Raw genomic sequence first — 16,262 nt, forward strand, 5'->3', positions numbered from 1 at the left:
TTTCAAATAAAACTGATGTTCGATGAAAAAAGTGATTGTTCAGTTCACAGTTAAATCTTTTTTTTTTTAACACAACCATACTGCAGTCAACAGAAGTGCTTCTTGTTAACTTTCCACTTATTCAGAATACTAAAGAGAAATGTCAAGATTTAATAACACCATTTTTACTGCTTCATTAAAGACATTCTTAAGTAATTCAGGCTGTCTTTTTTAAATGTAAGGGACAGTAAAGAATAGAATGCCTACTGGTGTAATTTTGTACGACTGCCTTGATTTATGCTGAGAAACCAACAGTTTTGCCCAATTTTGCTTTTATACAATTATGGCAAGTGTCTATGAAAAAGCAGGCAATATCTTTACAATTTTAAAAAATGTTTTCATTTTTCTTTTATCAGCTTTCTCAGGTTGAATTAGTATGGTTATCAGAACAGTGTTGACCTCTTAGGCCTTCTGGAAAAGGGTTCTTGGGGATCCCCAGAGGTCCATGGAGCATATTTGGTGAACCACTGGTTTATCACACAGGCACAATGTATTAAGTTTTACGAAGTTTAAAGTTCATCAAAGACTGGATTCCTTTAAAATAAAAAGGAAGATGAGTTTTTAATTCAAACTACTGAAAATAAATAAATACATCATGAGAGTGTACTAAAGAGAACTAAAGAGAAAGGAAGCTAGCAATCTGAATCACATTGACATTTATTAAAGTTCTAAGGAGTTTATTGCCACCACCACTGCTTTGTAAAATGTTCTCGTGTTTCAGTGTGTGGTTAGAAGAGTGAAAATATGTTTGGTTTATTGCCATTGCCTGTTAGGGAGGGTCCGTTCTTATAGGCAGTTCTGACTGGTTATCATATAAAAGACTTTCCAGTACAGGACATGATGTGCTGAGTAAGAAGAGGTCAGGAAAACCTCTGCAGGTCAGGATCCAGGAGAATAATTTGTAAAAACTGTTTGCTTTGGTGCAGTAAACACCAAAGCACATAGGAGGCATTCTTTTACAAAACAGATGTTATACTAAGATACTAACAATTTTTGAAGTAATGCACATTCTTATTTTATAGAGATGCCGATAGATCTTTGGACATATTTGATGAAGCGTTACATCCATTTACAGTAAGTGTCACCTTTTTTTTTTTTTTTTTTGAGACGGAGTTTTGCTCTTGTCTAGGCTGGAGTGCAAGGGTGCCATCTTGGCTTACTGCAGCCTCCGCCTCCCAGGTTCAAGCAATTCTCCTGCGTCAGACTCCCAAGTAGCTGGGATTACAGGTGCCGGCCACCATGCCTGGCTAATTTTGTATTTTGGGTAGAGATGGGGTTTCACCATGTTGGACAGGCTGGTTTCAAATTCCTGACCTTGGCCTCCCAAAGTGCTAGGATTACAGGCATGAGCCACTGTGCCTGGCCCAGCAAGTGTCACTTTTGTTGAGGTTGTATTTTCATCAGAGACTTTTATCGGTTTCATGCCAAAGTCAAAGGCATCTTTCTTTAAGTCTCGATCCCCATTTCATGTTACGTCTAGTCATCTTATTTCAAAAGTGTTATAAAAAGAACATGCTGGAATAAGATCTGATCTGCAGCTCTGTTTAATTAGTGGGCTAGTGTGAGTAAATATACTGTCCAAGTAACACAAAATCTATCTTTTGGAAAGATAATTGTCAGTAGCATCAAGCAATGTAAGAATATGTAAATACTTTTAACAGAAGCATTTTTATGAAGAGAGTTAAAAAAATTAAGTTTTAATCAATTTTACATGGTGTAAAAATTTAAAAATGCACTTCCTCAGGTACATAATAGCCACATGTGGCTAGTGATTATTGTATTTAACAGCATAGGCTTAGAGTCTCATGGTTACAGGAAACTATTTTCTCAAAGTTTTATTGCAGAGCAGAATGGCAGATGGTCAGTAAGACATTAAAACCTAAGAGTAGCTTACATTTGGATAGAATCATGTGGGGGAAACAGCAAAAAAGAGCAAACGTTTTCTGAGCTTAATAAGCTCATGCTATTTTTAAGTGAATGTTGGTGAGTATTAAATCATTACGGTATTTTAAGATCCTACTGCTCATATTATAAAAACTGAAAGACATCTCACCAGTCAAAATGATTGTAAGTGATACATGGGCACCAATGTGAACACTGCTGTCTTAAGAGCACTTCAGATTTTTTTTTCAATGGCTACTTAGATTGCATCCTTTCTTCTTTCAGCAAGAACAGCTTCCGGAGGACTACTTGAAGTATGATCCTGAATACAAAGTGATTTTCGGATTTGTTAGAGCTCTGTCTAAAGCTCTAAGGCTAACAGCTGAATTGGCAATCGTGAGTCTGGTAAGATATTTTCTTTTTATAAAGCATCGTTAGCAATTTGTCTTGTAAACAGGGTGGTATGGTCATGTTTTTAAATAACAGTAAGTTTCTGAAATTATCTCAGAATGTTAAGAGAAACTTATGAAAGCAAATATACACATTGAGTTGAATCATCGTTTTGGCTTAGAATGTCTCAATTGCTTTTCTAATTGCAGAACAATTGCTATTAAAGACAGCAGGACGGATTTCTGATTTCTCCCCCCACACTTCAGTGCACGCGTGCATACACAGTGCACACACATCCAGGGCATGTGGAGGACTTGGAATGGGGAGTGGTAACAAAACCATCCAGTTGATGGGCAGGAACAGATGCCAGTATAGGTCTAAGCTGAGTCCCAGGCTATATCCCCAGGCAGTTCTGATGCTTGCTGTGATTGCGAGCTGCTGCCCTAAATTCATTGTTCCTTGGATGATGAGTGTGTAGAATGAAACTGGACAAGCCAGGCCTGGTGGTTTCATGCCTTTAGTCCTAGCTATTTGGGAGGCTAAGTTGAGGGAATTACTTTAGCCCAGCAGTTTAAGTCCAGCCTTGTCCAAAGGATGAGACCCTGTATTTTAAGAGAAGAAAAAGTAAGGCCAGGTACAGTATCTCATGCCTATAATCCCAGCATTTTGGGAGGCCAAGTTGAAAGAATTGCTCGACTGTGGGAGTTCAAGACCAGACTGGGCAGTAAAGTGAGACCCATTTCTACCCAAAAAAAAAAAAAAAAATCAAGAAATTAACTGGACATGGTAGCACATGCCTGTGGCCTCAGGTCCATGGTAGGCTGAAGCAGGAAGATCACTTGAGCCCAGGAGGTGGAGGCTGCAGTGACCTGTATTTATGCCACTGTACTCCAGCCTGGGCAACAGAGTGAGACCCTGTCTCAAAAACAGATAAAGCGGACAGCAGATGGGTCAGTAAGGTCTGTTATGATTTAAGGGACAAGCCCCCAGAAGAATGGCTACTAGAGTGGGAGGAGGAAAAGCAGAAGAGGATAATAAAAGGAGAAAGAATTCAAGATAGGAGAGGCTGTGGTCACAGTGCTGAGTGCTGCCAAGCGGTGACTTAATTCGTGAACACTCACTGGATGCTGACTCTGTGCTGCTCTTCTAAGTGCTGGGGTAGAGGAGAGGACAGGTGGAACACAGTTCTTGTTTTTATGAGCTTGTGTTCTAGGTGGATTGAACTTAAGTATCTTTTTAGGTAGTATGAGACAGCAGAAAGAGAAAGCAGGATAAAGGGACACAGAGTGATTGGGGGCTATTTGAGGTAGAATGGTAAGAAGAGCCTCTCTAGAGAGCTGACCCCAACTAAATGTATGACGAGAAAGAGTGCTGACATTACAGGAAGCAGGATGACTGCCAAGACAGACAGAAACATGTTTCGTGTGTGTTTGAGGAACAAACAGCAAGGTGACCAGCATGGTCAGAGTTAAGAATGAGGGAAACAGTAGAGATGAGGTACCACGGGCAGTGCCATAGCTCACGGGGCCTTTTGGCTTGCAGGCCATAGGAAGAAGTTAAGGTTTTGCTCCAGTTTGATGGGAAACTCGTGGTAGATCTTAGGCAGGGGAGTGCCACGCTCTAAATGAAGAGGCTATGCCGGCTGCTTTGGGGACAGTAGGCCATAGCTGGGAGGCAGACTGGAGGCAGAGAAGAGCGTTAAGAAATCTCTAGGGTAGTACAGGTGAGCATTGACAGACTGTGGTTCACCATGAAACGAGGCAGACTACCAGTGAAGGTAGACGTAACAGGCATTGCACACGGATTGGAGCAGGGGAAGTGAAATGCAGGTGTTTGGCCCCAGCATCTAGGCAAATGGAAATGTATGAGGAGCTCCAGTTTGTCAGTGTGAAGGCACCAGAAATAAGAGCCTATTGGCAAAACGAACCTTGGGAGAGTCATGTCAGGGCAGGCAGCGTAGGTGAAGGAGAGTTGGAAGATGAACTGGCATGAGGTTATGGTGTTGTGCGCACCAGTGAGAGGACATAGTTGGAGAGCAGTGAGGCGTGGAATGGGGACAAAGGAAACACCATTTGGGAGAAGTCTCTGGTAGAGAGGAAGAAAATCTTCAGAAAGAGGTGACTGTGGGAAGAGTATTCTGCAAAAGTGAGATGGGGTCAACTGCGCTGAGGGAAGAGTTGACATCAGTGGGAATAAAGAGTTTTTCTCAAACTCACCTAGAAGGGCTTGTGGCATGGATGAGTGTCAGCAGCTCAGCGGCTCAGCAGGAAAGGGGATGGGAAGTTGAAGCCTTGCCATGTTTCAGTGCTCTCTGAATCCTATGCAGTTGAACCCAGGGAGGGAGATTCATTCTTGAAATACTTGAGAGCGCAGTTTGGGAGAAAGGGAGCAGAATCTTTGAAACATGTCATGTTCAATAGCCATTTGTTTTTGAAAACATACTTGAGTTTGGCAGCTCAGATCTGGCAATGTTTTCCAATTGGATAACCTGCATACAAGAAATAAACTCACCTGTTTTTAAAAAATAAATAAATAAAGTTTCATCCATTTGTTAAGATGTAAAGGGTTCAAGTAGCTCACAGACATACTGTTCCGCAGAGCACCCTCTGAGGTAACAACACCTCACGGCTCACCTTTAATCTTTACTCAGCTGTTCACTTTGCCCAATTCTTTGTGGGACCGATGTTTGATAGATGTAAAGTAATTCATGAAATTGTCTCACAAACTGCTGGGCAGCAGGTTTAGAGGAATCCCAGGGATACTGAGATTGGCAGCTTTTTCCACTTTAAAACCAACAGAATTGTTTAAGTTGCACATGATGTAAGACATAAGAAATTTGTATGAAGTGATCATGAAGATGTGAAAAATAGGGGCTGTGGGAAGGACTCTCCTTTGTACATGTGTGTTTCTTATCAAGTGAGCAATTGCATATGTGGAAAGTTTTACAACCCCACAGACTTGCGTCCGCCATGCTGCTCTGCACAGCAGCCACTGGGAGGCTCTCTTGACCAGCAGTTTTTCAAGCTAGTGCCCCAGAAGGGTGAGTTTTTGTGATAAGGAGGTTAATATTTGCTATCACATAGGTTTTACATATTCAAGTTTGACATACTTGTAAAATTCCCATCTGCCTACTAGCTAGATGTGAGATATTCTATGTGATAGGCACTTGAGGATATATTGAACAACTTTAATCCACACTGAGCATGTGTGTGTGTGCTCTCTCTTATGAGTGTGAAGGTGACGACACTGCCTCTTTCTATGATGCCCTTGGCTGAGACGTACAGTCATTCTTGTGACCAAAATTGGGCTGTAAATTTCTCTGGGCAGAGTAAGTAGCAGAAGTATCTGACCTATGATTGTGATATGGCCGCTTGCCTGGCCTGATCAAGTCTCTGTAGAACGTAAGAATAAAAGGCACTTACTTTCTGGTCAAGACCACAAGGAATCTGTCATTCGTAAGAGTTCTTATCACAGCACTTAAACGGAGCTAAGTCAAAGGCCAGTGTTTGCTATGTTTTGCAGATTTACGTAGAGAGACTCGTGAGTTACGTTTGTATCGACATTTGTCCAACCAACTGGAGGAGGATTGTCATGGGAGCCGTTCTTATTGCCGCCAAGGCTTGGAATGATGAAGCTGTGTGGAATGAGAACTTTGACAGTGTTGCAGTTGAAGAAATGTGAGTTTGTATGGTTTTTGTGAACTTTCTTTCCTTTTTCTTTCTTTCTTTCTTTTTTTTTTTTTTAAGATGGAGTTTCATTCTTGTTGTCCAGGCTGTGGTGCAATGGCATGATCTCGGCTCACTGCAACCTCCGCCTCCCAGATTCAAGCGGTTCAACCTCCCGAGTAGCTGGGATTACAGGCATCCACCACCACATCCAGCTAATTTTTTGTATTTCTAGTAGAGACGGGGTCTCACCATGTTGGCCAGGCTGGTCTCAAACTCCTGGCCTCAGGTGATCCACCTGCCTTGCTTGGCCTCCCAAAGTGCTGGGATTACAGGCATGAGCAACTATGCCCAGCTGTCTTTGTGAACTTTCTAATCATTTCTCAAGACTTTTTGGTCCCGTAAACTTAACACTTTAAGAACTATTTTTAAAGTTTACATTGTACTGATAATGGAAATGGGCATAAACATCACATTTTAGAACAACTGTTCATATTTTCATTGCTCATTGGTAGGTCTTGGTAAATTGTTATTGTAATAATCTGCTCATGAATTGAAAAATATTTTTCTGTGGATATTTTTGGCAAACATTTTACCAGTGTACTACCAGAAAATAATAGTACAGTAAATATCCTTATGGCTTTTTACAAGCTGTCTGCAAGTTCCAGTCTCTCTGTAAGGAGCACATGTCTGGCCTTTGAAATCATTGTTTGGCCATTGACAGGTCTGGGGCCTGTGGACTGGGGAAAATGTGTAGCTTCACCCTGAGTCATACATTGTGTACTTGCTTTTGCTGGTGTTCTCCCTGCTATCCGAAGATCTGTTTTATAGAAACCTTGAGATACAGAATAGCCACAGATCCCTGTGCCCCGTCCCCTCCCTCTTCAGAGTGTCGCATCATTGGGCTGATGAGTTAGAAGTTCCAGTGTTCCCCTCAGGCAGTCTGAGAAACATTGCTGGAGCATCACCCAATGCTCGCCACACTCAGGAGGTTCCCAGGGCACTCGTGCAACCACAGCAGCATTTGCGGGGGTGGGGGGGGCAAGTTATCCATGAGAGTGCAAGAAATCTTGCTGAGTCATGGGGTTGGCACCAACATGACACTGAAAGAAGAGCTTCATGGGTCTTTCTTCCACTCTGGCCTCCTGAGTGCTGTAAAGGGAAGGGCCTTGGAGCTAGTTGGCAGGGTGAGCCAGGGAGGCATTTCCAGCAGAGGCTCTCACAGTGTCCACTAGACAGAGAGAATGGCTTTGTGGGTGACACTTAGAAAAATCTGAAAAAAACACCTCTTGATGACATTCAGCAGCATATGAAGATCAAGATTATGACAGGCACCGGCAAGAGGTTTTGGCTTTTTGGTTTTCTTTTTTTTCACATTTGCCTGTTACTCCAGATAAGACTGTCATTCAGAATGTATGCAGTCACAGAGGTGGAGCCTGATGGCCGAATAGAAATCTGTGCCAATTGTGCTCCCCATAGGAATAACAAATTTAGCAACTGTCTAAATAAAAAAGCACCTTCATAAGAACTAAAAATCAGGTAAGTGATCGTAGTACTTGGGTTTAACTTCATATCACTGAAAGAGGCACTGAACAGTGTAGAAAAGACAGTCTTGTATTGCCGATGCCACCCTGTGAACCTGTGGCAAGGAGAGAGGCTACATGCTTGGGGCAGGGAGAGCACAGCAGCTGTGGGACTTTTCCTGAACTCAGTGCTCCCTCGTCATAGCAGAAAGCACAACAAGGCTGAACTCACCCAATGCCCACCCACCGAAAAAAAAAACATTTATACTAGCGCCAGCCATAGGGGAGTTGTTCATCCCAGTGGATGGAACTTGAGTTGTGAAAGCCTGGCTGCTGTGGGATAAAATACTCTGGGGTCCTTAATAAACCTGAAAGCCTGTCTAGGTCACAAGGACTGCAACTCTTAGGCAAGTTCAAGTGCCGTGCTGCGCTTGGAACCAGTGTGTCAGGAGGGGCATGTGACCCTGGGAGACAGCAGCTGGGGCAGCTAGGGAGTGTTTGCTCACCCCTCCTTCAACCCTTGACAGTGCAGCTCACAGCTCTGACAAAGACTTCTTTCGTCGGCTTGAGGGGAGGAAAGAGGACTTTGTCTTGCAACTCGGATACTAGCTCAGCCACAGTGGGAGAGGACACTGGTCAGAGTCACGAAACCCCCATCTGAGGTCCCAGCTTTGGGATAGCATCTCTAGACAAACTCTGGGCCAGAAGGGAACCTGCTAGGACTCAGTGATGGCAGGATTCATCTCTTGCTGATGAAAGAGCCCTTGGGCCCTGAAGCATCATCAGTGATGACCAGGTAGTACATGCCATGGGCCTGGAGTGAGACAGAGATGTGCTGGGTCAGCTGCGGTGGCTCCAAGGAGAGACTCCCTCTGCTTGATAAATGCTGTGAGGGAAGAGTAAAGAGGAGTTTCCTTGAGCTTAGATACCAGCTCAGCTACAGTCAGCGGAGCACCAGGTGAGCTGTAGGAGTCCACGATTCAGGCCTTGGCTCTTGGATGGCATCTCTGGACCTACCCTGGTCCAGAGGGGAGCCCACAGCCCTGAAGAATGAGTTCCAGGGAAGGCTGCACTCACAAGCTGATTAATACCTTGGGGTATTATTAAGTGAACATCCGTGGGGTATTATTAAGTGAACATCTGTGGTGACCTGGCACTAAGCTCCATGGGACTGCAATGATGTGCGTGGGGACTGGCTACTCTGCCTAGGGAAAAGGGAAGGAAGAGCGGGAAGGGATTTGCCTGGTGGATTCAGTGCCAGCTCCAGCCATGGTAGAACAGGACACCAGGTAGATGTCTAAGGTTTATGACTCCAGCCTAGGCTCCCAGGCAGCACCTTTGAACCCATCCAGGTGTTATACCCAAGTGAGTCAAGGAATGAGCCACACTCTGAGGTTGAATTATGAGTCCTTTATTTTAGCCAGTGACCAAGAGGTGGCTAACACCCAAAATTCTCTCAGCCCTCAAGAAAGAGTTAAGGGGTTTCTTATACCCTAGTTTGAAAAGGGAGGGGGGAACCTAGCTGAAGCAATTTTTTCACAGAAGCAGAGTAAGCAAAAAAGTTAAAAGATAAACTGGTACGTGAGAAATAAAACAGTACCAGGTGCGAGGGCTAGAGCTGTCATAAAAAGACATCCAATTTATACATACGGGGGCTCTGGGTACTCAACAGCAACTGCATTCCCAGGCTCTGCTGGAACTGCTTAACTCAGGCGCTTATCAGCAGATGCACTCCGGGATGTGCCCAGTGTCATCCTGCCCCAGCTACATACTGCATTTACTTACTTAATGAGGGGAATAACTAAAATGAAGACACGAAGGTGGAGTCTGTCTGGCTCAAGAAGCTAACATGAAGCCTGAACAGCTCTCAGCTAAGAAAGAGAGAGTCGGTTTAAGCCAACGACAAGCAGGTTATCACATAGGGACCAGGGCAACTTACTGCACTTAAGGGAAGGACAGAAGCCTGGCTAGCTTCACTACCTGCTAATTGTAGAGCCCCGGGGCCTTGAGTGACATAAGTGGCAGCAGGTAGATGTTACAGTGGGCCTTGTGCAGTCACAATGCTGTGCTGACTTCAGACCTAGTGCCGTCTGGACAGACCTAGTGCTGTTCCAGAGGTCGTGGCCACAGGGGTGCTTGTATCGCTCCTCTCCCAGCTCCAGGCAGCCTAGCACAGAGAGACAGACTTCATTTGTGGGAAAGTAAGGGAAGAAGGGAGCCTGTCTGCTAATACAGAGAATTCCTCCAGGTTTTATCCGAGACCACCAACGTGGTACCTCCACAAGTCTGCAAAAACAATGACATTCTTCACAGAAATAGAAAATCAAGTGTATTAACACACTTTTTATATCCATGTTTTTTTCCAATACAAGTTTTTTCTATTTTCAAAGAGAGCTGGGAAAGTTGCATGCTTTCTTGTTACTTCTTCGATCGAAAGCGTTCTGTCCAGTGTGAGTTCTTTCATGCGTTCTAATAAACTAGAGCACGGGATGGCTTTACCACATTTGTTACATGAGAATAATGTTTTTGAAGCTGGCCCGGTGAACTAACATGGTCCTGTGTTGGTTTTGTTGTGTTTCTCCTTCCCCAGGAATGAGTTGGAAAGGCAGTTCTTGAAGCTAATTGATTATAATATCCAAGTTCCTGGCAGCATTTACAGCAAATACTACTTTGATCTTTGCACTTTGGCACAAGACCACGCGGATTTGCCTCTTCAGCTCCTTGACAGAGAAAGAACACGGAAGCCGGAGGTAAGACTATGAAGTTACTAAGTGGATTTGCAGTCGGCAGTGCCAACATCTGTGACTGCCGATTAAAAAAGGAAAAAAATGGAAAGTTTCAAAATTAACTGATTGGTTTTTCTTTGTAAATTATAAATAACCTATACTGGAGGGATAAATGAGCAATAAATTTTGCAGGCTCTGGAGCTGTAAAACTTCTTTCAACCTATGGTAATTTTGATTATTAAATAAAACAAGAGGTCAAGACACACAAGTTAAGTAGCTGAATAGTCTGCACATTTTTGATTATTTGTGAAACATAATCATCTTAGACAACAGTAAATAAAAGATTTTTTTTAGAGATATTTTAGTGTAAGTTAAGTGTGACTTAGTTATAATCCTATGTTGACCAAAAGATTAAACAAGAAGCAGGAGAACTTAAAGAAATGTAATATGAGTTTTGTTCTGAGCCAAATTTGTGATCTGCTAGCCCAGGAATGAGATCTGCACAAACTGAGAACGTGTCCCGGAGTGGGCCACACGAGACATGGCATGTATACATTTCTGTTACATAGAAAATGGAAGAAGTGGGCAGTGAAACAAAGGTGACATCCTCAGCAGTTCTGATTGGTGCTCAGTGACACTGTATATAAGATAAAGTAAATATGTGGTTAACGTATTTTACTCATTAGCCTTTTACCCTAATGAGTACTTAGGGGGGGACTCAGGGTCAGGAGAGGGATGGTTGATTCTGTGCTGCCTTTGTGTTTCATCCTATAGGCAGGTTGTAATCGGTACATGTCAGGGAGGTATTTGACAGGCTCTGGCCTTGCAGGTGAGGTTCAGCTTTCATTCATAGGCCCAGTTTCTGTTATCCATATGGCCAAGATGCAGCCATTTTAGACCATTACATTTTTTTTTCTTCATACTTTCCTTATTTTCTGATACCTATCAAGAAAGTAAATTTAGTCAGGCATGGTGGCTCACGCCTGTAATCCCAGCACTTTCTGAGGCTGAGGCAGATGGATCACCTGAGGTCAGGAATGTGAGATCAGACTGGTCAACATAGTGATACTCCATCTCTACTAAAAATACAAAAATTAGCTGGGTGTGGTGATGCACGCCTGTAATCCCAGCTACCAGGGAGGCTGAGGCAGCAGAATTGCTTGAACCTGGGAGATGGAGGTTGCAATGAGCCGAGATTGTGCCACTGCACTCCAGCCTGGGGATCAGGGCGAGACTCCGTCTCAAAAAAAAGAAAAACAGAAAATAAACTTCATGACAAGGATGAGGAGTTAGCTTGTTTTCAAGAAAATTAAAACTAGTATTTTGGGTAGCATTTTCTGTGGTTTAGGACCTTAGTTATATAAGAAGGAAGAATATGATTTGCCGTACTTAAGTCTCTCTATCTCCCTTATCAACTAGTTGTATTGAATTTTTATGTAGTTTTCAGTGAGTGCAGCGTGTTCCACAAAAGCCTTTTCCTTTAATCACTTCCGTGTTGCCTCATCTCTTCTGAAATTCTTCATGATCTTCCAGTTCAAATGGTTTTGCACTTGAATGATCTCTTCCTGACAATAACTGAAAATCCCCTTGCTCAGTTCATTCTTCCTTCATCACATTTTAAAATCATGATCAGCAATGCCCTTCCTTAGTTTCCCAAATCTGCCTTCCTAACTTGATTTAGGCATTGCCTCAAAGCACACTTTCTCGTGTCATATGGTAAGATTTGTATCTATACTATACTACAGTAGAGCTTTAGTTTTTTTCTCAAGAACTTGTTGATAAGTCACTTGCCCCAAAGATGCCGTGAATTCCAGGTCATGAACCTGAGTTTCCTAGTCCCTCAAATCCCTGCCTCCCTGATAAGATGAGATGAGAAATGGGCTCAAGTGCTTGCAGACTTGTATTGGGCACTCAGTTGGTGTAAAACGCTGGGACTGGCCACGGAAATACAGTGTGTAGTCCTTTCAGATGAACGGATAAACAGATGTGTGCTAGCTGTTAGTTAGGAAGAAAGTCAAGGAAGGGTCAGGTGGAGAGAGAAATACTATGCTTATTCAACAAAGCAACTGATGGGAACAGAAAGACCGTGGGTGACATCTGAGCAGGGCTTGAAAGATGAGGAAGATTTGCTCCTACGGACATCGAGGGCAGTGTGGTATGGAAGTTTGAAAGTTTGCAGTGACTTTAAGGAATAGCAAGCACATGAGTAGAGGGAAGAATGGGGTGTCTGCTGAGTGTCATTTGCTTCAAGGAGTGCAGGTTTCGGGTGGGAGAGGACATGATCTAGGTGTTTTGTTTTATCAAGACAACTCTGGATGATGTCTTCTAGTTGAAATATCACAGGAGTGAGACAGACAGACTCATATTCATCTGATGGCAGAGGTAAGGATCTGAGTGAGGGAGGCGTAGGGGTTGACAGACACAAGTAGACCGATGCAGGTGATGCATGAAGTACCCTGTCCATAAGTCCCGGGTGGTGATATTTGTTGCTTCTCCCTTTTGGTGCCGTCTTCACTATCCTGTCTTCTCTTCCACCACCACATTTAGCTGAAGCCCTAAGAGGATGGTTTGGGCTTGTTCTGAATATGGCCATGCTGGTCAGACACACTTTTTTATTGTTGTGGATGTTGTGTGCTCTTCTTTTGGTAGAAAAAAGAGATCGTCTCTGAGGCACCACCTTTGCTGTTTAGCAATGAAGAAGAGAAGGAGGCACCACTTGGAGGGCAGCCTGTGGAAAAGAAGGTTGAGAGTGCCAAGGAATCATCAGAATTTGGGAGAACTGATGTGGCCGAGTCTGAAAAGGTGGACCTTTTTCTCTCGTATACTTGAATACATTTGTCTCTCATGTGTTGTTTTAAACACACACAATCCCTTAAGTTTTTTGACCACAGAAAATAAATGGCACATTTGTAGACAGATTTGAAAACACAGACAAGGAGTCTGTGTCCCCACAGTGCAGGAAGCCTCTGCAGGGCCTTTCCTCCTGGTCCTTCTACAGGACACATGTACACTGCGGTGTGCCTGCCACTGTCTCTGCAGTTACTGTCATGTCATGGCATCATTGCCTTTCTAACTTGTTCTCTTCTGTGCAGCGTTCCTGTTACCCTTGGTTCTCCTTTGGTCCCCAACTGTACTTGAATTTAAATGTCAGTTTTAGACTGGGCATGGTGGCTCACGCCTGTAATCCCAGCACTATGGGAGGCTGAGGCAGGCAGATCATGAGGTCAGGATATTGAGACCATGCTGGCCATGGTGAAACCACATCTGTACTGAAATACAAAAAATTAGCCAGGTGTGGTGGCGCACACCTGTAGTCGCAGCTACTCAGGAGGCTGAGGCAGGAGAATCGCTTGAATCTGGGAGACGGAAGTTGCAGTGAGCCAAGATCATGCCACTGCACTCCGGCCTGGAAAAAGAGCAAGACTCTGTCTCAAAACAACAACAACAACAACAACAAAAAAAACAGTTTTAAGGGGATGCTAGTTAGCATCCTTTTACTTTTTTTTTTTTTTTTTGAGAAGAAGTCTCACTCTGTCACTAGGCCGGAGTGCAGTGATGAGACCTAGGCTCACTGCAACCTCTACCTCCCAGGTTTGCGCGCGCCACCATGCCCAGCTAATTTTTCTATTTTTAGTAGAGATGGGGTCTCACCATGTTGGCCAGGATGGTCTCCATCTCTTGACCTCGTGATCCGCCCGCCTCGGCCTCCCAAAGTGCTGGGATTACAGGTGTGAGCCACCGCGCCCTGCCTAAACTCATTTTTATATGTAACAATAATATTTAGTGTTAATGTGATTTATTTTGTCAGAAGTCAGTTTTTAGGTAGCTTTTTTTTCTTTCTTTTGAGATGCGAGTCTCATTCTCTTGCCCAGGCTGGAGTGCAATAATGTGATCTCGGCTCACTGGAGCCTCTGTCTCCCAGGTTCTAGGATTCTCCTGCCTCAGCCTCCTGAGTATCTGGGACCACAGGTACACGCCACATGCCCAGCTAATTTTTGTATTTTTAGTAGAGATGGGGTTTCACCATGTTCACCAGGCTGGTCTTGAACTCCTGGCCTAGGGTGATCTGCCCACCTCAGCCTCCCAAAGTGCTGAGATTACAGGCGTGAACCACCAAGCCTGGCCTTTTTGTTAAGTTTTAGTCTGTGGCTGTGATACTAAAGGAATAGGGATGAATTTTAGAATATCAGGTCTGGAGCATTATATTATCAGACCAATAATGTTGATTTTAAATGTTAGAGATCTAGTAAACAAAAAGGGACTCACTTGGAGTCTGAAAGTAGGACAGAAGTGATGGATAGGCATGGGAAGGCTTGTGGTCACACCATGCCAGGTCTTTGGCTTACAGTGCTTACAGGTGAGGGATACGTATTTGACCACGTATGTAGTTTGTGGTTGAGTCAGCTGCTGTCTCTTCTTCCCTTTGGGAATGAGATAGAGCGAACTCATTCAATTGTGTATTTTTTAATCTCCAAAATGTTTCTCATTATGGAACTAACGGATTGTTTTTCTTTCTTTCTGTTTTTCCTGAGACGGAGTCTTGCTCTGTCCCCAGGCGGGAGTGCAGTGGCGCAGTCTCAGCTCACTGCAACTTCCGCCTCCTGGGTTCAAGCGATTCTTCTGCCTCGGCCTCCCGAGTAGCTGGGACCACAGGCACGTGCCACCACGCCTGGCTAATTTTTGTATTTTAAGTAGAGATGCGGTCTCACCATGTTGGCCAGGATGGTCTCGATCTCTTGACCTCATTATCCGCCCACCTCGGCCTCCCAGAGTGCTGGGATTACAGTCATGAACCACCGTGCCCGGCCTGGATCGTTTTTCTAAGAAAAATTTTAGATACTATACAAGGTTTATATAGTATATATAATCTGGAAAGATTATCGCTAAACCTTGTGTATACAAACATATATATATAACTTTGTATTTATAAACATATTTTCTGTTATTTTTGATAGCTCCATAGTGTTCCATTTTGTTAGTGCTTCATTCCCTTACAGAGTGCTCTTTAGGCTGTGGCCAGCCTTCTCCTCACATAATACAGCTGTAGGGACATCTTTGTTGTGTCCATCTTTACATGTGTAACTTCCTTGAGATGAGCTCTTAGAACTCTAATCACACGTGACCGTCCCTCCTATTCCCAGGGCCATGATCCTGATGCCCGCCCCAAGAACACAGGTGTCTTCCAGGATGAAGAGGTCCTTTTCAGCCACAAGCTCCAAAAGGACAATGACCCAGATGTTGACCTTTTTGCCGGCACTAAAGCAACCAAGGTCAGTTCCAAAGGGTTCTCCACATTATGGCTTTGTTACTGTATTGGCTACTGTCTCAACAGCTCACCTAGTTCTCTTTGTAAATTGTTTTCTTCTGGATATTGAACCCGAGTCTTGTTTCTTCTAGTTGTTAGAGCCAAGTGTTGGGAGCCTGTTTGGGGATGATGAAGATGATGATCTTTTCAGCTCTGCCAAGTCCCAGCCTTTGGTATCAGCCTTTCGTTCTCAGTACTGGGTTGTGTGGGAAAGATTATGGGAAAGGAAACTAATGTTCAGTGAGGTGATTAAGGAAAATCTTCAGAGAGTCGTGGTGCTTCCCAGTAAATGAATGGCAAATAACATGCCGAGGGGAGCGTGGGTGGAGGATGCAATGCTTAGTTTGTGGTGTTCCCTATCTTATGTTCCCTGAACTAACATTAAAACATTAACAGTCCAGTTTCTCTGACTGCACTACTGAGAGCTGCACATAGTGAATATGATTAATTTGATATATTTTCTCCCAGTCTCTTACTGTGTATGGTTTTGTAATGTTTTTCCATGGTTGTGAAACATTTAGCCTTACTTACTGTGTTAAAGTCATTTTTTTTTGTTTTTTGAGACAGAGTGTTGCTCTGTTGCCAGGCGCCAGGCTGGAGTGCAGTGGCGCAGTCTCAGCTCACTGCAACTTCCACTCCTGGGTTCAAGGCATTCTTCTGCCTCGGCCTCCCGAGTAGCTGGGACCACAGGCACGTGCCACCACGCCTGGCTAATTTTTGTATTTTAAGTAGA

General features: G+C 43.8%; 1 protein-coding gene across 1 annotated transcript in view; it reads left to right on the forward strand.

Moving 5' to 3' along the window:
• The window catches only part of LOC135277934 (uncharacterized), a 117,483-nt gene that overhangs the window by 71,134 nt on the left and 30,087 nt on the right, over positions 1 to 16,262 (forward strand). Inside the window, exons 11-17 of the mRNA XM_064384101.1 lie at positions 1,062 to 1,113; positions 2,206 to 2,325; positions 5,833 to 5,987; positions 10,089 to 10,248; positions 12,874 to 13,026; positions 15,366 to 15,494; positions 15,622 to 15,702. Coding sequence (XP_064240171.1) covers positions 1,062 to 1,113; positions 2,206 to 2,325; positions 5,833 to 5,987; positions 10,089 to 10,248; positions 12,874 to 13,026; positions 15,366 to 15,494; positions 15,622 to 15,702 — 850 coding nt within the window. The remainder of the gene's footprint in view (positions 1 to 1,061; positions 1,114 to 2,205; positions 2,326 to 5,832; positions 5,988 to 10,088; positions 10,249 to 12,873; positions 13,027 to 15,365; positions 15,495 to 15,621; positions 15,703 to 16,262) is intronic.

The sequence above is a fragment of the Aotus nancymaae genome, unplaced genomic scaffold (genome assembly GCF_030222135.1).
Source record: "Aotus nancymaae isolate 86718 unplaced genomic scaffold, 86718_ANA_hifiasm-v0.15.2.pri h1tg000036l, whole genome shotgun sequence".
Classification (NCBI taxonomy): domain Eukaryota; kingdom Metazoa; phylum Chordata; class Mammalia; order Primates; family Aotidae; genus Aotus; species Aotus nancymaae.